The 25,826-nt window shown below is 38.9% G+C and overlaps 2 protein-coding genes across 4 annotated transcripts in view; both read right to left on the bottom strand.

Moving 5' to 3' along the window:
* Window positions 1-600: 600 nt before the first annotated feature.
* On the bottom strand, window positions 601-17,996 carry sertad4 (SERTA domain containing 4). Its single transcript, XM_030126694.1, has 4 exons — window positions 17,325-17,996; window positions 5,342-5,514; window positions 4,654-4,772; window positions 601-4,339 (listed from the first exon to the last, which is right to left on the bottom strand). The coding sequence occupies exons 2-4, from the start codon at window positions 5,493-5,495 to the stop codon at window positions 3,440-3,442; spliced, it is 1,173 nt and encodes a 390-aa protein (XP_029982554.1). The 5' UTR covers window positions 5,496-5,514; window positions 17,325-17,996; the 3' UTR covers window positions 601-3,439.
* Window positions 17,997-22,044: 4,048 nt separating this feature from the next.
* Window positions 22,045-25,826, bottom strand: part of syt14a (synaptotagmin XIVa) — a 45,779-nt gene continuing 41,997 nt past the window's right edge. For all 3 annotated transcript variants that reach the window (XM_030126691.1, XM_030126692.1, XM_030126693.1), the window contains one exon: window positions 22,045-25,055. In XM_030126691.1, the coding sequence (XP_029982551.1) occupies window positions 24,742-25,055 (314 nt within the window). In that variant the 3' untranslated portion in view covers window positions 22,045-24,741. The remainder of the gene's footprint in view (window positions 25,056-25,826) is intronic.

The raw sequence follows: 25,826 nt of genomic DNA, 5'->3' as shown, positions 1-25,826 counted from the left end.
ACAAGAATTGAGCAGCAAAGTGACACCTGAGAGACATTTGGCAAGTGCAATACACTGCGGTGCTGCACTTCGCTGAGCAGCAGACAAGACGGGAAGCAAGACAATAAGCAGGAATTCACACACATATTAACACACACACGCCGTACTGCGTCTGAAAAGTGCAAGGAAGGTACAAAAAGACATAAACAAGCAGTATTTTTTTTGTACGTTTCTTTTACTGATCTTTACACTTGTCACGAAACATCACACAAAATAATCAGAGCTGACTTGCTCTTTAGTTGTTTTTAATAACAGACAATGCAGTTACATGTTCTTTATTCAGAAACAAATCCTGCTTTGTCAGATTCTTTCATTAAAAAAAAAAAAAAAAAAGACCACTTATAATCACAACAGTTTCATCATTTAGAGAGAAATGAAATTAAACAGGCTGGTACCCTGTAAATGTCTCCGATGCCATACCATTTGAGATGCTATCTGATATTTCTGGGCATCAGAATAAAGATATAGAACGAGTGGCAAGGCAGAAGTAATCTACCTAACAAACCATCTGAGACCATGAGGTGAAAACACTGTCATCTACTGACTGATATACTCTCTCCATTTTTTTAACAACTTTGGTTTGCGTGTGCATTCAGTATGTGAGAACCCTATTCTTCAGAGGTGCCGAACAAGACACAATGACACACAAGAAACCACTTTATCATGCCATCATGACACACAGGCCCAGATCTGTGAAAAATATCTGGTTTGGTACCGTATCTGTCCTTGATTAGCTCAAATACTCATCGAAAGGCAGTATGTCAAATAAAATACTCCCTCATAAATGCTCAACAGTACAGACAGTGATGTAAAACTAATGTATATTATCTTGGCTGCATTGGTTTATAGATGCTTTCAGTGTCAGAAGTTACAACAGGGAGACCAAATGTGGATTTATAGAGGCTGGTCATAAGCAAATAGAGCATGAGAGACAAAAAAAAATGGAATTCACAATTTATACACACACACAAAACAGTATGATTTTTTTTTTTTTTTTTTGCTTTGTGTGGCTCAGTTTTGGCATATGTTTACATTGCAAGGTTCATCTTGGCATTTTTGTCTGATGCGTATTCACATGAAAGATGCTAAATAAAGAGCTCGTTCTCACTAGCAGTCAATGAGATTAGCTTACTAACACTCTGTCCTGCCAAATATAAAGCTGCGTCTATGACTGCGCCTATTTATATATATTTTGTGATGTCCTTTGCCAGCCGGTCTTTTATAGCGAAAAAGCTGCTAAATAAAAGTCAGTGTATTGATTCAAATTAGCATATCTATTGCTTGTTGCTGAAACATGTTAATAGGAAACCCTGTTTTAAGCAATTGAGTGGCTAAACAACTGACAATGCTGTGTTTGTTTGATTTGTTGTTCAGGTTTTGGCAAAGCTACATCAATGGACAGACCGACCAAACCATTAACAGCCTCTGTTGGTTGAATGTATGTAATAGAAATGAGGTTTAAACTGCATTTCAAGGCCATTGTAGCCGTCCTTAACGATTGGCTTTAAGATTGTGCATTGTCAAGACAGGTAGTGCTAAAAAAACATGCATTTAAGTCAAAACAAACTAAACACATTTTGGGTGTGGACTTTAGTTTGCCTTACAAGTCTAACTTTTAAGAACATTTTAAAAGAATCCTTGCATTTAACTACATGCCTTGTGTCCTTTTTTAGTCAAATGCAGTCACTTGGAATGCAACATAGCTACTTAGTAACAAGAACAATTACAATGACACACAATATACATTTATCTATAAAAAAAAACTAAGGCACTTGAAAATGTTTCTTTAGGGAAACAGATTTAACATTTCCAATGTTTATGATTGTTTTTTCTTGAAGTCATTTGATGAATATACACGGTGCCGCCACAGCAGCACGCTCACTTATCATTGCCTGAGACAGCATCAAAATCAACTTATGTGTAACCCCTTACAAAACTGCTTTGAATCAAGTTTTTTTAATGCTACATCATATCTTGCATAACACATACAAACACACACAAAAGCACACACTCCTATATCCGTAACTTAATTTCATAGGCCTGTTTAGGGTCCTGAAATTAGACCGTTGCACCAATGTAAAGCCCTATTTTAGACTCTTAGTTTTGTGCTGTGGGGCTTGAAAAAGGTCTTGGAGACAGTGCAATAGCAAGCTTCAATCCACCTTTCAGATTTAAGATCCCATTATATGTGACCTTTATTAGTATTTGAAAAATATTTCCAGTGTTAACAGAGGTCAAGACCTGTTTATTTTTTATTTGACCGTAACACTAGTATTGGAGATGGAGTCTGAAGGTTTGCCTGTGTGCCACCTGGAACAGCTCAAATAAAGCTCACGTGGCTTCACAGTAAGTCTGTGGTTTTAGTCTATTTTCCAAACCTGTGAACATGACAAAGTGGTGTGTGCATGGGATTCAAGTGCACACAACAGTTTCCATGAGCAGGAAAACATCGCTGTGTTGTTCCATTTCTGCTCCTCATGCACAAATGCTGTCCCACTAAGCAAGGCCTTGTGATAGTGTGAATGTGACCCTCCCTATGTACTTATGTACAACTGCTCAACACACGCTTACTCAGCAAGTTGAGTTTTGAGACTTTGGGGGACATTGCAGAGGCACCGGCTGATCTTGGCTTCACTATTGCATTGGTCACTTACTGAGCATGCCCTTTGATGGGGTATTTGGTTTGATGACTGATATTCATAAGCTCCTGTTCCACACTCCTGGCTCCAGCTCATCATGTTTAATTTATTCCAACAAATCTTTATGGAATCAGGTTTGTGAGGTTATTTAAATGCCAACTGATAACAAAAACAGCTGAGAGAAAAGCATCCCCTAAGCAGTACATGTTTATACAGAAACGTTGATGTACTGCCTCTGCACTTGTGCTTGTATTTCAGGGCTTGTACACCATAAAATGAAAAAATGATTACAACAGATATTTTGACTGATATTGTGTATAAGTAGTGAACAGTAAACCTAATATCAATGATATATTTTGTACACTGACAGAAAATACTAGTGTGTGCAGTTAGGTACAAGAAAAACAAATGACTTCAGTAACCAATTTAATAAGCTTTGTTTTTCATTTTGATTGAAAAAACAAAGGGTAACTGTCAGGAGACAGGCTGATGACTGTCAATGTCCCTTCATCCAAACTGTCAAAACTCAGCGGTGCTCAGAGCACAGCACTGCTCCCTCATAAGGATGGTTTTCTGCTACATACTGTTGAGTGCACTTGTGTCACGTACACACACCTGGCTTTTAAGTGCAAGTATGTGTTGTGAAACTAGACTAATGCAATATAGGTCAGAACTTCAGGATGATGAGGATCTTCAATCAGTTACATTTTCAATGCCGTTCTAGTACAAATGGAGTAAAAGTAATGTTTCAGAGAGCACCATCATTGTCTGTGACCTCTACGGTGCCAATAGCTAACCTTGTGGAGCTCCCTTTCTGTGGCACTCGAGTCCCACTGACAAGGTCTTGTGACTTGCTCCTCTTCATCCTCCTCCTCCTCATCTTCATCCTGCTCTCCGTCCTCCTCCTCGTCTACCCTCTCTGTCATGCAGCTGTCCTCCTCTGTCCTTGTGTGAGTATGTTTCTGACCCAGCAAGGTCCTAGTCCTGCTTTTCTGGCTTGATGTACCCATTACTTCATCAAGGGAAGGCCCAGCTTGATGATGTGTTTCATCATCATCTTCTTCATCTTCTTCTTCTCTCTCTTCCTCTTCATCATTTTCCTCCTCCTCCTCAACATCTTCATCCTCATCATCGTGATCCTCTACAGCCACTGACAGCCCTAGCTTACTATGGCTAGCTAACTGAAAAAACGAGGAGGAGTGTGGTGTGGATGGGCAGGTTGAGAGTGCTGCATCGTACATGGAGAATGGGAGGTGGAGGTAGTGTCCTGCAGCTGCAGCAGCTGCTGCTGCGTAGATGCAACAACATGTCTGGGCACATTCAGGACGCAGATCTCCCTGTCCTCCACGGACCATTCGGAAACGCTTCCGTAAGGGTGGTCCAGCCTGGGGTGCTAAGCAGATCCTCGTTGGTACTGCACCATGGAGTGCCTGGTGAGCTGGATTTGAGGAGGGTGGGAGAACGCAGGGGCCGGTGGTGAAGGCTGGATTGGGTGGGAAACACCAGTCGGTACTCTGGAGCAGGATCTCAGCTCGCAAACGCCGAAGCAGGTTGTTAACAAGGACAGAGCGCCGGAGAAAGGCCTCAGGGTCATCAATAAATCGCATCTTCTCAAGGGAGAGACGCAGCACATGGGCACGCTCTTCCAAAACTGGTGCAACCTGTGGGACATTAAACCATTTGATTCATAAAACCTCAGTCACGTAGTTCAACCCAGACTCCAAAATAATTCATTACTTAAAAATAAAAGGTTTTATAACTTTTCAGTGTTTCTGATGAAAACAAACCCTTGAGGTACCCACTGTGAAAGCAAATAGGCTTTAAAGGGTGACTCAATATTTTTATCATAAAAACAATCACACTAATTAATTCATCCACAAAACGGTCTTATTGTTGTAAGTCTGACTCCTCTCATGATGTTACTATATACTGGGATACACAGTGCTGTTTGTTGGACTGGAGTATCAATACTTACAGTCTGGCAGTAAGTCCTGAAACTGAAGGGTGGGTCATCATCATCTTCAACAAACTTTCTCTTAAAGTATGCAATCCTTGACACTGAGACATGGTCAGGAACCCGCCTACAGAGGGGTTCTACAGAGAGGAAAAATATTACCATAAATCAACTGCCATCTTAGACAATATCATTTTCCAAAAAACAAAAAGCATACTGTTTATGGAAGAGAAACTTAAAAACACTACAGCTTTGCATGATTTTCTGCCTAATGAAGCACAATATTTGCGCTAAACTTAATTTGTTCAATTGCATTTTTATTCAACTCTACAGAGATACAGAGAGGGGACTGATAAACAAACGTGTTTAAAAAGCATAGCAGACACTAATAAATGAATATAATCCAGCGTTGTCCTGCTTGACCTCAGCCTAAAGTATCTTAGGTAAACTGAAAAGGCTGTTTATCCCTAGGGAACAGCAGGTTCTTCCTTTTCTTCAATCCTTAATTATCAGTGATGGATGGAAAGAAGTTTAACAGGTTGGCATTATGTTCTCTTGCACATACTGTCATCCTGCTACCCTGCTCATTAGCTGATAGCACTACACCATTAGCACCTGCTGTAACGTCAGATCTTACATTTTGCCTGATGTGTACACATTGAATTGACAGTCTAAAAGACTAAATGAACATCTGTGCATATGTCTGTACCCCGTGTAAATTGTTCTTCAGAGCTGCATGGAAGGGCAGGGTTTGACAGGCAGGTCTTTTTGCAACGTTCTGATTCCCATATGGGCTGGTATGTGGAGAGTGGAGGGTCTCCCTCTGGGTCCAGAAAAGGATTCATGGACAAAACGAGGGTCATCTCTCTCTTTGATTCAGGTCTGAAATAGCAAAACAAAAGTCCATCAATCAAGCAAATTTATACATGGAAAGGTATTATTATTATTATTGTTACACATGACTTTAAAATGTGAAGATATTAAATTAAGAAGAAACAGAAGGTAAAAATGGAGGTTGCAACAATCAGTCATGTGTATTTGTTACAAACACAAAAATCTCACAAGCATTATTCATATTTCCTCCAATAAAGTGTTGAATGTTAACAAGATGATTATCTATGTTGCAAGCAAATATGTTGGTGTTAAGTGGAGGAGTATCCAGCTTCTGTGCAAGCCGAGCTGCATGACAAATCTGAACGACAATAATGGTGCACTAAAAATTGGCAGATGGCTGGCATCTCTGTGATATGCTTGGTACTGTAACAAGTAGGACACAGATGGAGAGATGACACCCACTCACACCATGAATTCCCTATTGATTAGTTGGTAGGAGAGTTACTTAGATGTTTGACACCAATTTGTTCAGTGAAATGGATCCCACACATTGAATTGCATTGGGAAGCTGTGTCAACAGCATGGTAATCTAGAAAGCAAAGGAGACGTGCACTGTGCCAGGGGGTCCTGTGCACAAGGCAAATAACTTGACAAAAGGTATCCAGCAGGCACAGCACTCGAGTGATGTCAGTTAACATGTTTTTGTCAGTTTCCAAATAATGTGTACATGACATATGAAGAAGTATCAGCTTTTGTTTTCTAGTCCTATAGATCAGGAGGAATGTGAGGCTTGGCACATTACAACAGGACTACTACTGGGTTTCTTTGTACCAAAACAGAGGCCTACTGTGATGACTGTATGTGGTCCAACAGACCCAAAGTCTGCCAGAAATGTTCTGAGTTTGTGTGAACCTATAGTATATTTCCTCAATAAGCAGAGATAAGTTATGTTGAGGTGAGAAACTGCACCGTCCTTTTGATCACAGAGAATAGCTGTCATTTGGTTCACTGCGATTCCTCCCCTTCATGCAGAATGCACAACCAGCTGTTTCAAGCATCACTAACCGGACTTTCTTGTCACCACCTTTCCTCCTCAAAGCATCTCCTATCCCCGCCTCCATTACCTGCCCCTGTGAACAAATATCATTGCCTGCAACCCTTCTTGACAGACCAAACTGAGGCGACACCATCTCAGCCTCACCCCTGTTGGGTAGCTGATTAAAATGTCCGCTTCAATAAGCTCCCTGCTTTGCTTGGCTGAACAGTTTCATTTCTGTGCGCTGCTTTTCTAGTGTTTGCTTTTAACTGACTAATCAGACACACCTAAAGCTATTGGAACGTCACCTTAGACAGTGTCGCTCTAACCTGACTTATCTATCCAGCCACAGGGAGTTATGGATTACATAGTCTGCCATTACATTCAGCGCATTTAATACTTTTGGGGGGAATTAATAACTTTAATATGAATGGTCCAGTACAACTTCTTCTTTTTCATTATTTTTTAATCCTAAAGTAAGAACATACCAGTGAAATTGCACCTTATAGCCATAATGTCAGTGGTTGTTGGGTGTAAGGTTGCTCCTAAACATTCAAGGAGACAGGCTAAAATAGTCTTTTCAGACCATTATAAGACTTAGGGGCAGCATCAGACCCATTTTGGGCACCACCTGAATCAAACTAAATGCGTTTTCCCAGATCTACTGGTTGCAGTTGGGTCCCAGTGGGGCTTTCAGGGTGTTGTTTATTTACTAACTGCGCTATTTGTTCCAATTTTGTACAGAAATAATTCTAATAGTTTCAAATAAATTGCCATTATGTTTATTGATAAATGTATTTTTTTTACAGGCAGACCCTCCAAATCCTCCAAAGTTAGGCGTAACACTGAAATATACGTGTATATAAGTGTATGCTAAATTACAGGCTTAATAAATCACAGTATTTGATCGTATTGATACAAAAATCCCCAATACTTTAAAGAAACATAATGTGTTTTATGAACGTATTATGTTCATAATTTGCATCATTGTCAATACTGGGTGGGTGATCACAGCATAAAGATAATTGACAATTATACTGTAATTGCACACTATATGTGATCATATCATCAAAGAGGGATAAGGTTTATCACCAAGATAGTAATTAGAAATAGATGGTAATTGTAGAGGCAAATTCAACTGCAAGTCTGATGTTCATTTCACAAAAGTGAATTGTAAGCACTGTCCATATGCAGTCTATAAAGAATGGCAGTGTTCTGTTTCACCAATGATTCTTGCACACTAATTATAGTAGCCTATAATAATTACACTTTGCAGGACTCATCATTATGCACAACACTGGACCAGACCTTGTAATTGGATGCCTGACTTTTTCCCTGTTCAGAGGGAAAGAGCTGCAATAAAAATAAGCAGTCAGTTCGCTCTCCTTTAAGACCATAGATTATATTCATTAAATACGTGTCTTTATCTCTTCATTGTGGAAAAATTATGATTAAATGTATTTGTCCTATAGTTTTTTAAGTAATTTAAAACCGTAGGAACAATGCTCAAGGGTGGGAAGGTGATGGATAACATTTTTATTGCTGCAGTAGTGACTACTACTGGGTGGCTGAGAGTCCGTGCAGAGGAGGCGGGATGTGTAAGCGTCAACCTCTGCAGTCTTTTACGTCTGATGGGTGAAAAGAAGCAGATGCTGACTCCATATGCAGCAGAGGAGACACATCTCTGTACTTGCTTCAGGCCAACTGTGGTAGACAAGGACCATATCACACTGGGAAATCGCTGATTTGAATTTTACAACAACAAAAAAAAAAGAGACACAAATGATTAGTCTAGTTCCACCACTGGCCAGTGTCTTTTGATGTCATTGCCTGGGCATATTACAAGTTTCTGTCTCCTTGTCCATTGAAACCTACAAAGTTAAGGCAGCAGCTTCATCACAATGTAGCGTTTTATCAAGGACTGTTAACATGTTGGTCAAACATAAACTCTACTACTGAGCACCCCCCACCATGGACCACCAACAAGGGCCAATTATGTCACTACTATTGAGCACTAGTGCCATGGTTAATTAGCAGCTCTGCCCTGCTCATTTCCCCCTGAGCTGCTTTTTTACCCTTAGCTACTTTCCTCTGCATCACCTCCTCTCACTGCTGCTGTTGCTACGTTTGCTCGGGCACAAAGAAACAAGCATGCCATCACTCCCCGTGCCCTCCTTAGGGACCTCCATCTCGACAGCCCACCCCTCCTTTATCATCTCTTTCATCCCCCAGTCTCAATCTCACTCTCTCTCTCCCTCTCTCTCTCGCTGACATCCTTTCAGTGGCGGTCACAGTTGACAGCTCTCTGAACCGGGGGGGTGAAGAAAAAAACAAAAAAACAATGAGAATACCGACAGAGCAGCTTCCCTGCATGTACAGCAATACTTCTTGTTCTTCAAAGAAAACGAGGAGGAGGAGGAAGGAGGAAGGAGGAAGGGAGGGGAGACAGTGCGAACAAGTGTGTGTGTCTGTGAAAGAGGAAGAGAGAAACGGAGAGAAATAAAAACAAGGAACGAGGAGAGAAAAATCTCCTGAGGGGATATCATCCCTCTCTTTCTCCCTTTCTCTGTTTCTGTCTGCACGTCGCAGGAATGTGAGAGTGATTGAGAACAAGTACAGGCTGTGTGTGTGAGCGTGTGTGATTGTGACGAACAGAGTGTGTATTTGAGGAAAGAAAGAAGAATCTGTGAGTGTGTGTGAATGTGTGTTTGAGACACGGCTTCACCTCTGTTCAGTCACCGCTCCTCTGGCTTCATCCTTCTTATCTTCCCTCTCTCACAGTTTCACTACCTCTGTCTGACTCGCTATCTTCGCCTTCTTTTTCATTACACCCTTTGATGATGAGAAGTTAATTGCAGTGCCAGGGCACTAGACAAACCGTGGGAGGGAGACAGAGAGTGATAGAGAACACGAAGAGAGGATGGGGAGATAGAGGCAGGGCTTACATACAGGGAGAGGGAGGGAGGGATGGATGAATGGATAGATGAAATAAGTCAGGGGAAGGAAAGATAAGTGCCTTAGGAGCCTTGTCATGAGTGGAGACAGATCGCCCGCAGGGATGATTTCTGCTGCTGTGATTGACTCACTCCCTCCAGTGCTGAGATAGACAGGCGCACACACTCAGACATGCACAGCTTGTAGTGTCCTGAAATATTTTGAAAGGAAAGTCAACTCAGGCCATGACAGTCAACTGAGATGCTCTGGCACACCATTAATGTAAGACTGGGCTTATCATACATATTCTGGATGAACATCTGAGGTTGTTTACAACTGTATATAAGTGCTTACATTGTACACGCAAATGGGTTTTTACAATCGGTTCGTCATTCACAAAGAGCAGTGTGAGTTTAAGAATGGTAATGTTGTTTAACCACCTCAAATGTTATCTACCAATATATACTGTAGCATGGTCTCCAGTGGATTTAAGAGTAACACTGGATGATGTGGCCGAAAGATTTGCCTATGATTCACAATTTTAATCTATTTTTTGTGTCTACATACAATATATAGGCAAAAGTATTTATTTTCCTTGCTAATTGGGTACAAAACCATAATGACAAATATAATATAATTCCATATTGTGAAAAACGTTATGATAATTTTTTTTTTTTTGTCTTAACAGTTAATTTAACTTATATTGTCTTCTAATAAATTCTTCAGAGTTTGTTTTCTTACCACAAAAATTGTTTTAAATGTTCTACCTGCCCTAATATTTGCCACATTCTGAACATAAATGATCATTTTTAATCACAAGTAACAGTCTGGTTTCTAAAACTCTCACTCAGGAAGAAAAATCAGCTTTGAACTTAAACTCAACAGAATTAACAAGTCCTACAAGCTGTAGGTGTAATGTGTATTTCCTATATTTCTATTTATTTAGTGTATGTCAGGTTGTGTCTTGCAGCTCTGTAATGAGGTAGGCTTAGGGCAGTACAAGGCAGCAATACTATGTGCAACTGATATTGTATCATTGTATCATTAACAATAAAAAACTGATATTTCACTTCAAGTACTGAATGTAAACTTCCCTGAAAGCACATAAAGAACATTTGTTCACAGCCAATCATGTAACAGCTGTTTCACTCAGTTGCATCATCAGTGTGTGCGTGTAATGTTTTGTCTGACACAGCTGCAGTACATGTAATCTTCACTGGACAATATCAAGACCTGGTGAGTTATAGCCAAGACACAACTGTGACATAAGTTACTGTTTATAAACTGTAGCTATGGAAAATCAACTGTAACATCATCCAGAAAAGTGCCACGCTAACAGACCAAATACCTTTATAAACATATGACCAAACACAAACCCTTTGCATATCATGGTGCATTCATGGGACTCTACAATGACACAAATTGTACTTTATTAACCTGTGTGTTTTGATCAATAAAATGGTGAAAGTGCACACACAGTCCTTAAATTCAACTTTTTTATGCTTTATGTTAAAAACAAGTGATTAAGAATTCTAATAAAATATAATGTAAAAACATTATACAACCTAAATAGTATCATATTAGCACTGTTGTTATTTGGACAGCACAACCACCACTATTTTATTCTATAAAAAGGTGATCCACAGTACAAGACTCAAGTACAATTTCCTGTTCTACTAAACAAACCCATTTCTCTGCACATGCAAACCCCTGCTGAATCCTTCAATGCAAAGTCTGTACTGCTGCCAGCAGATTTTGATTTCACATTCTGGTTGCAACTGCAGCAAAAAATTCACAGTAGGTTTTATTAGCATTTATAATGTTGAGATGAGTAAACAACTACCTTCTGCTCTTTAAAACCACCATCTGTGTCAAAAATCAATCTGTAAAATAAACAGGTTGACAGTAAATGGTGTCTCCTTCGAGGAAACTTTCAGCTTTTCTGTTTGTTATCTTCAGTTGACTCTTTTGATTGTTTCCAAGTTCCAATTACTGGCCCTCACCATACATTTAATTAAAAAGTTTTTGAAAGAAAAATGTTATATTAAAGCCAAAACTGTGGGTAGATTTCATTTGTTCTGCGACTCTGGGGAGTATGAAACATGCCTCTAATAAACTTTGTACTTTGTGCTCTCAAAGTATTTTTCTCTGCGGCCTCAAAAATGCTAATCGATCCAACATGTGCTTCAGTGTATCGCTCGGTGTGTACGTGTGTTTACTCCCTGTTCGTTTTGCCAGGTTTTTACAAAGTATTTCCGAGCCACAGGGGAACAGATAGCAGTGAAAAGAGCTCATATCTGTGGTTTTCACATCAATGTAGATCCTAGACCGCCTGAGAGGGTCTTCAGAGCGCACAACCGAGCAATGTGTCACGGCTTTACAAATAATTTAGATTCTGCAGAGGACGTAACATGTTGGAGAGATTTTGTACTGCCACATTCCATTACTATAAATGAGGCAGGTCCACACCCACTGCATTAACAACACACAGGCTAGTAAGGTTCATACCCACACGAAATTCATGTTTATTCTTCTCACAATCTTAAAATTTTAGAAATAAAAAAAGAATCACTTTGGGGGCATTTCTGGCCAAAATAATTACTATGAAATGTTGTAGTTTTGTTTTTATACATTTAGCTGGACATTAATTTAACACATCCTTTCTATCACAATTTGTTGACGGCTATATTTTTAGAAAGATGAATAATGTAACAACTCTCTTCTTTTTCCATCTAACATTTGTTTGGCCTGAATAAATGTTTAAATTCAATTTCCTACAACATATTTGACTATTTTAAATGAATTTTCTTAAGGCTTAATTTGAGAATAACAAGGTCACACCTAGACAATTAGCTGTCATCTTCATTAATAGTTGTCAAAGCCTAATGAAATATGCCTTAGCTAATGCAATTCAATATGTTTTGAAGTGTGGAATGTGAGTCACTTAACAAATAAAACCACAACTATATATTTTACATGTTTTTTTGTCAGATCATGCAGTTCATTTCAATATTCTATTTATTATATAGCCTTGCATTAGAAAGATGCAATGCCACTTAAAATGTCTGTAGTCTGTGCATTACAGCTCATTTCACTGGCTTGACAGTTAACATGTAGTGGCCAATTTGAGTGCAGGGATTGGCAGAAAAGGGAATTGAAATGTATTACATATGTATAAAGCACTAGGGAAGAAAAGTTGACAGTAACCTTGTGCATAGAGAGAAAATATCCTTTTTATAAGTCACTCTTGACAATGTCAGCTCTTGTCAGTGTCAACCCTTGAATATGTCAGTACTTATCCCTGTACAAATACAGGCAGGTGTTTGTGTGTGTGTGCACGTGTGTGTGTGTGTGTGTATGCAGAGTGACAGTTTGTGGGGTGGACCAAATCTTAGCGATACATCTCCACGGTGAGGGATAAGTGGGCGTAACCCTGACAGAGCTGCTTGTGGTTGAGTTGACAGGAGCTCCTGCAGCAAGCTTCCTCAGAGCTCTATGATCTCACGGTAGGTACTTTGAATCCCGCTGGAAAAGGGAAAACTCGAGTGGTGGCACTGCTTCCCTGGCACCCCTGCATTTCTATTTTACTTTGTTGCCTGCTGCCCCTTCTCACACACAGAGAAGCCAAATGTTGATATGATTTGACAGGGCCCGGGCTGTGAAATTTGTCACATGTGGAGTACCTGTTGTACTCATACGAGTCTACGTGGTCACCTGCATCACACTGACACACAGTGAATTCTACAGGGACACTGTGAAAACACTAAATCTGCATGTAACTGCAGAGGACGCACAAAACACCCTTTGAAGCTGATTTGAGGAGGGTTCAGTCAGGCAAATACAATTAATTCAAGATGTTTAGTTGTGTACAGATGTAAAAACAGTGCTGATATACAAACAGTAAAGCACAAAAATGTTCAATCATAGTGATTATCCAGGCTGTAGATGGTCACACAAAAAATGTTTTTATCCTCTTCAAATGACATGAAAAAATATTACAAGATTAGAGATCCATGTTTCTTTAAATTATTGATAAACTGATGAAATAACTGTTTTAAAGTCAGTTTTAAATGTAAAACTGATTAAAGTTCCATTTACTTAATCAAAAAATGCCACACATTCTCTACTTGAAGCTTTTTCAATGTGCATATTTTTGTCTACTGTAAGAAATTAGACAGAACATTTTTGTGAAAAGGGATGTTAATCAGACTCAACAAGACAAAAAGGCCTCTGACCTTTTTCTGACCTTTTCACATCAGAATTTATGAATAAAAAAATCTTTCACTGACATAATTATTTAGCTTTTCATTTAAGTCAAATCTGTCTTTACTTACTAAAACAAAGCAGTGTGTCCTTGTGTAAGTCCTTTTAGATTAATATTACTGTCAGAAAAGAGACAGAAGGCTACAGACTAAGGCTGCTACACTGAAAATAAAAAAAAAAAATCCAAATGCATCTAACAGCCTTAATGTTAGTTTTAATCTGAACATCATTTTAAGGTGATTATCATAGCTGAGAACCCTAAGCCAAGTTATCAATATGCCTGTTGGCGAGGGGGTGGAGAGTGTGCGAGTAGTGCCGTGAGAGGGTGAAGTACACAGCCAGAGAGAACAGATAGGGAATAGATAATAGCTTTCATGACATCAAGTTCTCCTTCAGAGAAGCAACAACATGGCACAGTGCACCATGAATCAAAATTGAGGCTTTGAAAGAGCAAGCAATTAGCCCCCTGCTTGTACAGTGGACCAGAGTGACAGAGAAACTGTAAGAACAGTACTGTGATCAAATCAGACAAAAAGGCCCAGATTCTGAACTGAAAACGCTAATTTGTGCACCGTGATTCAAGGCAGTTATTATGAACCTGTGCTCACATTACTGTAAATGACACTCATTATAATAACGTGTCAACATGTCCCTTAAAGTCATATAAATAAGATGCTAAAAGTGGAGTGTGTGCGGTCCTTATCGGTACTGCTGATTACACTCTTTGTTTCGAATCCAGAAAAATCCGTCCACACATAACTTATTTTGAGGATGTATGAATCACAGTTATGAATGAGACTGATTAAAGTTTTAAAGGTTACCCAAAAACAACGTCCAACTGGGAGTCACTTCCTCTGTTTTCCTTTTTAATGTTGCATCTTAGATTGTGTTTGTGCCAGCTTGCAGCCTGTCAGGAGGCATCAGCGCAGCTTGCGGTTGGTGGAGGGCCGTCATGGCCGCAGTGGCGTGACTAAGCTGGGTTCAGGACCCTCGGGGTTTTGCCCAGCACTCGTCTTGCTGAATGGTGACACATGTGTTGTGACAGGGCAGCTGTACGGGGCTGCATTACGGACTATCTGGGGATGGCTTGTTTTGGCTGTGAGGGTTAACAGGCCATAGCTCTGTGGGTAAGTCAATGGCATGTTCCCAGAGGGGGATGCAGCACATTAAAGACAGAGAAGGGCATCGGTATGTGTTTATAGGAAATATCCTTGTTTGTCACATTGGAGCAATATTATGTTACGTACTGCATTTAAAACAACCAGCAGGAGGCCTGGGACACTTCTATGTATTATTCAACAGACAGAATCTACCTTTCACGACATGAACATACATTAAACAGTGCCAGCTTGTTCACATACACTGCATACAAATACATTTAAAAGACTTTTAATATAGAACTCTGAAAATGGAGAGTATCTTTTAAGCCAGTGGTGACTGAAATCCTCCACACTCACACATACAACATGCTATTGTAAATGTTCAACTGTATCTGACCTTCTGGCAGTTGCATAAATTTTTTATAGTGTAAAATAAATGGAATTCACTTGTGTAGAATTTCATTCACTGCCCTGTAAAATGCTGGAAGGAATCTTTAAGGTGTCATTTGTATTTTCAGAGGAGGTGAAGTCATAAGGTTGTTGCTATAAATACACGTCATGTCACACCTTCCTATATATTTACTCTCCCTTAGAAACAAATGTGTGTCCTCCTGCCTCTCACATTGCCCACCTTCGCTGTGTGTCTTTCTTCAGCACAAAAGCGTATTCATCATGGGGAAACGGTGCCTGAGGGGAAAAAAGAAGTCTGGGGCTACACCCTTGCAGTCCCCATACACTGAAGTACACGGTCATGTGCACACACACTAAAGCGGCTCAACTTGTCTTGGCCGAGGCCTTTTACACAAAACAGAGCAAAGAAAGCCAGAGACAAAGGGAATGAGATGTGAGGCCGGCCTTTTTCTTTCCAACTGTCATCACCAGTGACATACTATTAGCATTTGTGTCTTTCAAAGGACCTGACTTTGCTTTGTCCTATGACGCATCTTATCTCCTAAACCTGCTTTTCTGTGTTTTTTTTCTCCGCCTGTTACAAATGATTACAGGTCTGTGTATGAACAACACGCTTTAAGTAGTGTAAATTTTATGGCTGGCTCCACGTCTGTTGAAAGGCGGCCTTTAAAAATGTATTGAATCTCTTTACAGCTCTGCTAAGAGCCATGTTTTGAAATGCTGCTCCAGATGTGAGTCTCTGCACCCTGCTGAGGGAGATGAATGGCTAGGGGGGCTGCAGGCTACCTACAGGTTCACATTCTTAATGAGCTGAAGAGTCTGCTGAGAGCAAGATATGATTGATAGCGCCGCGACAGAACTGGAAGAGGGGAAACGCAGCGAGAGCTTTTGATAAAGACGGAGGGGTGGAGGGCTTTGGCAGGCGGCAAAAAGAAGGAATCTGGCATCGGACTTCCCCAAATAGATGCCAGGAACCAGTCCACCATGCTGCAAAGCCAGAGTGCTTCCTCTTGTTTACAGCCCCTCTTCTCTGGTCTGTGAGTTTAATCTGAGCCTGATGTTCCTCCCTGTTGCATGCCTCACTATATCCATATAACACACTTTCCCCTCCAAGGGAAACAAATAGCAAAGGTGGAATTCCTGGCAAGTAACTCCGAATGTTGTTGGCAGTGAGTGGAGGTGAAGCGCATCCAACCCTATTACCAGCCCACTGTGCTTGAAGCCTTTCTTTCACCAAAACAGCAGAAAAAAAGAAGAGGAGAGACTCAGACAGGAGATGATGTTTATTTATCGCCCCACTCTGTAAGACTTGCTAATTTTGCATTCTTCAAATCCTTCCTGGGGTTGAAAGGGTGTTAGCAGTCCACTCTGAGCGAGTCGACGCAGTGACACTAAGTCTAAGAAACCACAAAAATGACATCAAGGGAGGAATTACAACAGAAGCTCAGAATTCAGCTAAATCGCCTAAACCTTATTGCTTTCAGACGGCAGTGGTAATACAGGCAACCGCCACTTCAGGATTTGCAGCCAAGAGCAGTTCCTACAAAATAATGAAGTGAAGCTGGATGGATGCCAGGAGGGTGGCTGGTTATGTCAGCCTGCATAATGTGTTAGACCAGGGTCTCTGTCATGTCACAGTAGTGAGCTATTCACTGCTATGATTCTCATTAATCCTTCAGTATTAGATCCAATCAGTCTACTAGAAGTTAAGCTAATGTTCATCAAACTCTCTGAGAAAACTTAACTTGACCTATTGAGCAAAATTAATGGAAGTTTCTTATATTAAAAAAAAAAAAAAAAAACATAATTAAACACTAATGCTTTAATGAAACAAAGCATCAACTAGTAACCTCATTGATTTTTTTTTTTTTTTTTTTTTTTTAAAAAAGGAATTTTATAGGTGGTAACATTCCAAATGGGACAGTAGTGTAAGATTAGTGCAAAATAGCTGTAGGCTGTTATAGAAAGGATTAATAGTATAGTCACGAATTATACAATAAATAAATGTCTATAAAAGAAAAAACTGAGTTCTTTTATAACAAAATTCTGCTTGATACTATTTTTATTATTATTTGTTTGTGTTTTCTATTTTTAGATAAACCATGCTACCTTACCTGACTCGAATTGTTTTGACCTCGTCCTCGCCTCCACACTTGCTTTGTGATAGCCTCTGAAATCCAAGGTGCACTGATTAAACAAAAAAAAAAAAAAAAAAAAAAAAAAAAACTAAAAAAAAGGAGAAAAAAAAAAAAGGAAAAAAAGGAAAAAAGAAAAACTCCCGCTAAATAAATACCACGGCGTCCTCCGCTGGTTTCGTCCCGGGTCTAAATTTAGACTAGACTAGTAGCAGACAGGCAGACCACACAGGCGGTTTAGACGCTACTTATGTAATTACTAGTTCATTAGCTACTTGTCTAAATACTAATCACGGAGCGCGCGCGTTTCTCTCACTAGACCCGCGCGAGGCAGCATCCCCACGCGCCTTCTCTTCAAAAAAAAAAAAAAAAAAAAAAAAAAAAAAAGGTAGGCAGCTGTTGTTTATCTTCTCCCTTTGTGGACAGGAATAAAAACAACAAAATCAACCGAGGGCTTTGGTGAGCTTGTCTCGGGTGTGCGGTAGTCCATTCGGGGTGGTTTCCCATGCACACGGCTCTGCTCGGAGCGGCTTGGGTTGTTCCGGCTGGGTTGACAGTTCATGTGAATGTGTGGCGGTGAAAACAACACCAGCGACGCAGCTCCATCCCTTCCAGTCAACTACTGCTGAGGAGTTCACGGACCGCTCGGAATTTTCACGTACCAACACAACTTGATAGTTACATCGGTGGTTTTGAGTTATCAGCTTTTGGGTTCCTACTCCTTTTGGATAGTACTTGAAGTGGCAAGTTGATATGACTTCTAGTATGAGGTAAATTACGGTGTATTGTTATCCAGAAAAAAGAAGAAAAAAACCCACAATAATTCTATATAGGTTGCTACTATGTTTTTATGTATAGGACATAGAGTATAGCTTATATGTATATTTTCTCCTGTCCATTGCAAAGGACGTTCCATTAAAAATAAATAAATAAATAAATAAAATGAAAAACTGTTGCATCATGCTGTTTCCAATCAAGACAATTATGCAATGTAAAAAAGAAAAAAGAAAAACCTAAGCATGTTACTTATTACTTACTGGGCCTCAGGAGGATATTGTTTTTTCTTATTTTACTTTCCTTACATTTTTTATTATACATTGTAAATATATCTTACAAGAAAGACAACAAATACCAGAGAAGAACTTTGTGTTTGCACACTTGGCGAATAAAGATGATTCTGATTCTGAAATTCAGTTACTTCCATTAATAAGTTATAGTATACAAATGTTAAAAGAAGCTTTAGTAAATAACCTATTACCATTTGCATGGTTTGTTTTGTCCAACTGACAACCTAACAGTACATAATAATAACAATAATGGTAATAATCATCATCATAACAGACTGTCAAAGTAACCACAAAATTGTGTGTATTTGCTCATATTTTTCTTTGACTAATAACTGACCTGCTTTTATTCCTCTGGTCAAAAAAAAATGTATCTATCTCTTTTTTTTTTCAACGTCATACATGATTTATGATTTTAATCATCTGGGTATATGAACTGAAGACAAAACATCATCTTTAATAAAACTATATGCCATATATGACTGGAGAACCACATTCCAGATTAATATATTACTAAAAGCCTACAGGTTGCATTTTGAGTTTTAGTTGAGTAAAAAAATTCTCTGATCCATTAATCTTGATTTGCATTTTGGGTATTTTTCATGAATTTCACAAAGCAAAACCTTGACTAATCAAATTAATTCAACATATTACCCATCCCTAATTCCCTACAGGTTTTTAGTTGCATATTTATTATTATAAAGAAGCCATATACCAGTACATACTTGTTGTATTGTTGTGATTGTGGATTTTAGGATTTTACACAGGCTGCTGGACACATTTGCCCCATGGAGATGAATAAAGTTGCCTCTTTTCTGTTCTGTTCTATTCTACTCTATTGTATTCAACTTCACCAGGTTTATATTTCAAAAGCATATTAGCTACTCAGCATCTCAATTTACCTTTTTCCACCACTTTTGTGCTCACCTCAATGTCACATCAGCACCACTTTATTTGCGATGTAAATGTGCATTGAAGTGAGTGTGATATTTCCCACAGCCCTTGAAGGCGTTCTGTTATTTTCACACTTATTTTAGACTGGTTGTGTGTTGGAGATCTGCTCTGCAGGGATGTGACCGACAAAGAGGGGAGGGAGCAAGCCCCAATCATCTGTTATGCATTTCCCCTTTGATTCAGCAGCAGCCACTGAATCTTATTTTCCAGCATTTCTCCCCCTAAGCGTTTTGTTCTGTGTTCAGCAAAGGAATGTGCTGGAGAACCTCGGTAATTGTAAAAAGTCTTCCTCTGTTCTTGTTTTCTGTCTGTTTTTTCTTTCTATTTTTTTTGTTTGTTTGTTTATTTATTTATTTTTTGCAAAAGCTAAAACTGGCAAACAAAGATTCAGGTTTCTGTCCAGATCACATAAATCCGAGACATCAATTCAGCTCTACACCACAGCAAAGTCTCTGGTGAGATGCAAAAAACCCAAAACAAAACAAAAAAACAACAAAGACCTGAATGTTAATATCAGAGTGTGTGTGATAAATGAGCTGCTGCCAGATTCACATGTAGGATGTGATACAGCTGATGTCATAACTGACAACATTAAATGTTTGTGTCATTTCCTATTCAGTAACACATCCCACACCTCTAGCACTTACAGTAAGTGGCTACTCCAAACACTCCCTATTAACACTGTAGGTAATCTGCCCTCAGGCTACATCTTTGCAGTTTTAATCTGCACAAATTAATCATTTTAAATAAAAGGCAAATGTTTAGAAGAAAAATCTAATTTGTCAGTGATGTGCAATAATTGCGCCACCTGTTGGCTGTTTTATAGCAATGCAGGGTTAGTTTAAATTAAAATATTTGGATAAAAATATACCAATACCTCAGTTCTTCACAGTTCAACATGCAAGTTATAACAACAAAAAAAAAAAAATCTCTGTGTCTTGACAAGAAGAAATAAAACAGCTTCATATCAGCTAGAATTTAAGGTGTCGGTGAAACACACAAAGGCACAGGCGTAATGAGCAGTAAAAGAAACTACTCCAAGACAAGATTTTTTTCTCCTTTTGGTCTTTTTTAAACAATAATATCAGCACATATAAATTCTTTCTATCATAAATCAATTTGTAAGACATTTTACAAATAAATCTCAGCCTAAAATACAGAGGAAAAGTACATTTACTAGTACATTAAGACACTTTGACACAAGGTTGCTGAGTGAAAAAACAGTAAGGCACCAATGCCGTCTGTGGCATAGGTAGTTCATAAAACAAAAGAAAAACAAATGCAATTCAGCAATAATAGTAATAACAACCAGGAAATTAGATAAATGTCATTAAAATGAAAGTAACAGAAACTGTAAAGCATAAAGACATGATTTCGTTGAGTGGGAACACATCTTGTGAAAGACGCAAAAGATGGAAACAGCTTGAAATAGAGGTTACAAGCAGCTGAAAGTCACAGAAAGACTGAACATGAAAGGTAAATTTAAGTTTTTGTGTAAGTTTTGAGACATTTTTTCTGAGTTTCTTGTTTCTTACCTGTTGATACAACAAAGGTTTGATCCATTCCATGTCATCCACATGTTTAGATTTGTAGATTTATGAATACGACTTGAATTTTAGTGCTTCCAGTTCCAGTTTGAGGAACATGATGACTCAAAGTTTGACATTTGGAGATGATCTGTGTAACTTAAATTTATATTATTCACTTTCTTACCACCAATTTTTTATGTGAAATTTATGGATCTCAAGCATGGAATTGCACAATAAAATGTTAAACTATGATTACTGTAATATATTTTCGTATTGTGATACATAAATTTACAGTAATTTAGAATTTACTGTGATCTTTTGGGTTTATTTGGTTTATGCTGCCTCTTGTTTTACTGTGTTTTTCATGTTTTTTCTCGCATATTTTGTCATCGGAACTGTATGAACATTCTGCTTCTATGTTTCTAAAATGTTTTGTAGTTTGGCAAGTTTAAGTTCTGACGAATTTAAAACAATAACCTTTACGTCTTATACGTCATTTTTGTCATTTTACATCTTTGTGAATTATTTGAAAACAAAACTCCTGATTGGGCTTTTTCAACTTTCATCCAAAACCAAAAATTAACACTGAAATTTGAAAGAAGTAATGATTATTTATCTTGATATTATCATATTGAATGAACCTTTTTATTGTGATAACACTATTGGACATATCACATAGTGCTACTGGCTTAAATTAGGTTATTAAACATTTTTACCCCGGCCCCCAAAGGGGAAGCAAGCGGTGTTGTTTTTGGTTTGGTTTGTTTGTTTGTTTGTTTTTTAACACTAGCAGCAAAACTATTGGTTGAATTCATGCCAAATTGGGTTTACAGATTACCAGTGATATAGAACAGATGTGGTTACATTTTGGGAAAAGTCAGTCAAAGTTCTAAGTTATCATGAATTTTTAAAATCTTTTTTCTTTTCCTATTGTAATAGCTGAAATTTCTAATGTCTATGAAAACATCAATTTTGTTTCAATTTACTTCAGACTTGGCACATATATAGAGGCAATTGATATGCTGGCATCAGCACACACAAACATGATGACATCAGTTGGATCGATGCCAAAATAAGCTACAATACGTGCAAGGGGCGGGGTTTGTTGTGCCTGGCGCCACTTGTTGCTACAGGCATTAATTAATTAATTAATTTTTTAACTATGCAGTGTATGCAAGTGTCACATTAATCGAATCACAGCATTTGTGCTGCTTTGCTATTTTTCACTCACTATTTCATTCTAGCATCATTTATATCAAGTTTAGAGGCTGTGAGGAGCATGTCACACATTCTTTTTTTTTTTTTTTTTTTTTTTTTTTTTTTACATTTATCACTCGATGAGAAATTCAACAGGCTCAGACTTTAAGATAGTGATAACTATGGAGCGTGGCGACTACTTGACACTTATAAATTATCATATGTTAAAGCTATTTATATTCCTGTACATCTTCTGTTTGCAGGCAGTCAAATAAACAGCACAGTAATTTATTTAGTGAAGCTGAAAACTACACAAATGTGCCAAATGTTGTAAGGACTTATAGGAATAAAAACCTCAATGAGGTAATTTGTAATCAGAGAAACGAACAGTACTTTATGAAACTTCCTCCAACAATGATTAGACTGTAGAGCCGTCTTTCACACGGTGTGTTTCCCTGTTGTGCTGTAAAGCCTGTGCTTCTCTTCACATGGTTAAAAAGCATCAGCTGAAAAATCTTGACAGTTTGTTTAGAGATGAGAGCCACTGGCCTCTGTTACAACCCTCTGAATCCAGAAAAGGGGTGTAACGGGGTGCAGAGCTAAATAACAAGACATAAAAGTGTTATTTTCTCCAGACAAATATGTTAAAATAATCAATTAAACAGAGAGTAGCAATCCAGAATAGTATTGCTCTTAGGGAGGGTTAATATCGGAGTCGCTGTTACTCATAACACAATTTTTGTCACCTTTGTTACAAAAATAGATATGAAACATTTACTGTATATAAAGTATATGGCAGACAATCAAAAAGTGGGTTTCTGTTTTTTCTAAATACGAGTAATTAAATGTAGAAACTGTCACGCTCAACTAAAGAAAAGCAATAACTACCTATATCACAGCCCCCCACGCTCCCTTTACTGTACCTCTCCAGTCACCCCACACACACACACACACACACACACACACACACACACACACACACACACACACACACACATTTCCACTTGGTAAACACTTCACAAAGTTAGCTTTCACTACAACCACAGGCACAGTAAAGAGTATATGTTTTTTCTGTTGTCTGTATATGAAATTAAACGATAAAGTGGCCACAGTAGCAAAAAGACCCCACCCCCACCCCCCCACCCCCCGTCAACATTCTGTACGTTTGTTAATACATGAAAATGAAAAGGTTTCATTTATTACAGTTGACATTTCCCTCTGTGAGGTCGAGCGGTGCTGGGCTGTGTGTGCTTGCTGTATTTATGGGTGTGGGTCTGTGTGCTCTGAGGGTGTGTCCGGGTCTGTTTTTGAACTTTAAAGAAAATTTACAAACCGACCAAACCATAAGGCAAGGAATCCTGTGTGCAGCCACAGCACATGTAGCACCAGAGCAGGTAAAAAGGGGCGGGGCCATAAAGGTGACATGTACATTTTCACCTGTGAGTTACTGCTGAAGAACCGCACTTGAATGCATCGGACATTCTGTGTGATTTGTGAACAGTGGATAAAAACTGAAGACCACAAACCACCACAGTAACTACTACACATTTCTATATGTAACACACCTCAGTCTTTCGGTGCTTTGGCAAACTGGAGCCTTCCAAATATAGCTTGAACATTTTAAACTTACAACAACAGGAATTCACCCTAACATCAACCGTCACTGTCATCTGTCAATGTCATTGGAATTTATCTTGTTGTTTTGTTCTGTTTAGTTATTTTGAGAAGTTCTACCTTAGCAGCGTAAACAGTGAAGGATTTGTTAACAGTTCCAGCTCAAGTATCCAAACCAATCTCTCTAGGTTTTCCTTCAAACTGGCCTTTAACAATGACTATTTCACCATCCGTATACAAAGACCTGCACACATCTGAACACAGCAGATCACTGCAATGTGGTAAAAACTTTGGCAAAGCCTATTTCTGTTTAAAAAAAATGTGTTACTTGATGTTTTGCAACATGTTGAAACCTAAAATATAAGCAGTGTATGAAACCTATTATGATGTTTTCAGCAGAGTGTGATGCATTTCATGTTTCTAGGACAACAGTGATTGGTGAATACAAAACAGGAACAATGTCGTTAGCATTGAGCAGAGATGAAGTGATGAAGAAAATTGTGGGCTATCATCCAAATTTAGATTAAAATATCCCCCACACAAAGGTATTCTAAGAGCTGTTAAAAAGGGGATTGCTTTTTTGTTTTTGTTTTTGTTTTTTGTTTTTTGCTAAATTCATGACAAACTTGTTCTATGCTGTAAGAAAATGAAAAAAGAAGTGCTGTGTTTCCTGGGATTTACAACAGGAATAACCCTGACATCAACTGTGCGACCTGGAGCTGCGGATACATAATAATATTGGATAAGACTTCAATGAAGTTGGTAAACCTTCTTGATCAGGGTATGGCTCAACCAGGTCTGCGAAAAAACAAAGAGCGTCACTAGACTAGTCGAGGCTGCCAGTAATTTTAGACGTATGATTCAAAAATGCCTATGCTATGTCAGAGTGCAGACACATGCTTCTAGTTCTTCATGAACTCATTGACCCTGGTCTCAGTCTGTCACATGACCTCATCCCAGCTGCTTTTATCCATTTCTTGCCCATCTAGGATGACAACTGCCCATCACACACTTTCCTGACTTACTCTTCTGTCAGTGTTAGGACTCCAGCAAACTGTGCCAGCGGCAAACCTGCTGTCCTTTAGACTCTTTCATCTGAGTCCAGTGGGTGAGCTCCTCCTCTCCCGAACTGTTGAGGCCGAGTGAAATCCAGCCAATCATCTCCTTACGCTTCATGCTGCGCTTGTTGTAAACGGACAGGATGAGCGTGACGTCTGAGAGCTGGAAAAGGGCTACCTGGAAGATAAACGTCTCTTTGTAGGTCGGGTTGGGCTGACCTCGGCAGATGGACGTCTTACACTTGGACATCTCGTGACCCATGGAGTTGAGTAAGGTGAGTTTAACATACGTATCTGGACAGAAAACAGGTGCAGCACACAGTTACAGGGGAAATGATGGAGTCTTTTTAAACTCTCAATATATGATGCTAAATCATTTATGGAGTTTTAACATAATCAAACATTCCAGCAGATGTGATCATTAATGGATCAGATGTGCAAAATCCTTATGCATCTCCAATTTATTCTGGTTTTATTAAAACATTACCACCTGCTTCAGGCGTGCCTCTTCTACCGCTGCCTATTTTCCAACAAAGCAGTTGTTCTTGTAATGTAATGTTACTGCAGCAGATGTGTAAGATTACGACCACATAGGATGCGGTTTTCGTCTGATCAAACACAAAGCACAACAGTGAGCGTTCCTGATAACAGAGAGCAAGAACTCAAAGAGTGTTTCTTTAGTCTTGTTGCTATGCAACTATGTCGAACCTGAAGTAGATGATAACTCTGAAGATAAAAATGGACTAAAAAGTTAGTAATGCATCTTCCTGTGCGTAAAGGATGAGAAGCCTCTTCAAAACAGACGATGCTGCTAAAATTAATGTGCCTCATCAGGAAATCCCTCCAGGAGTTGCTATTTTTTCTATGACTTTGCCATAATGTCAGTGTCATGACATGAAATGTGCGCAGACTTTCAGAGCCCGGGGCAGTGTCCCAAAAAATGTGCTCTGTCCTAAACATGAGTCACTTATTCTGGAGGAGACGCAAGAATCAAAGCAAAAGGACAGAGATGACGCTGTTCAAAACATAAACGGAATGACTGAAGCTTAATCCTTATTGACTATG

Source organism: Sphaeramia orbicularis, chromosome 22 (genome assembly GCF_902148855.1).
Source record: "Sphaeramia orbicularis chromosome 22, fSphaOr1.1, whole genome shotgun sequence".
In the NCBI taxonomy this organism is placed as follows: Eukaryota; Metazoa; Chordata; class Actinopteri; order Kurtiformes; family Apogonidae; genus Sphaeramia; species Sphaeramia orbicularis.
The sequence above is the reverse complement of the archived record's forward strand: the minus strand, read 5'-3'. Positions and strand labels throughout refer to the sequence as shown.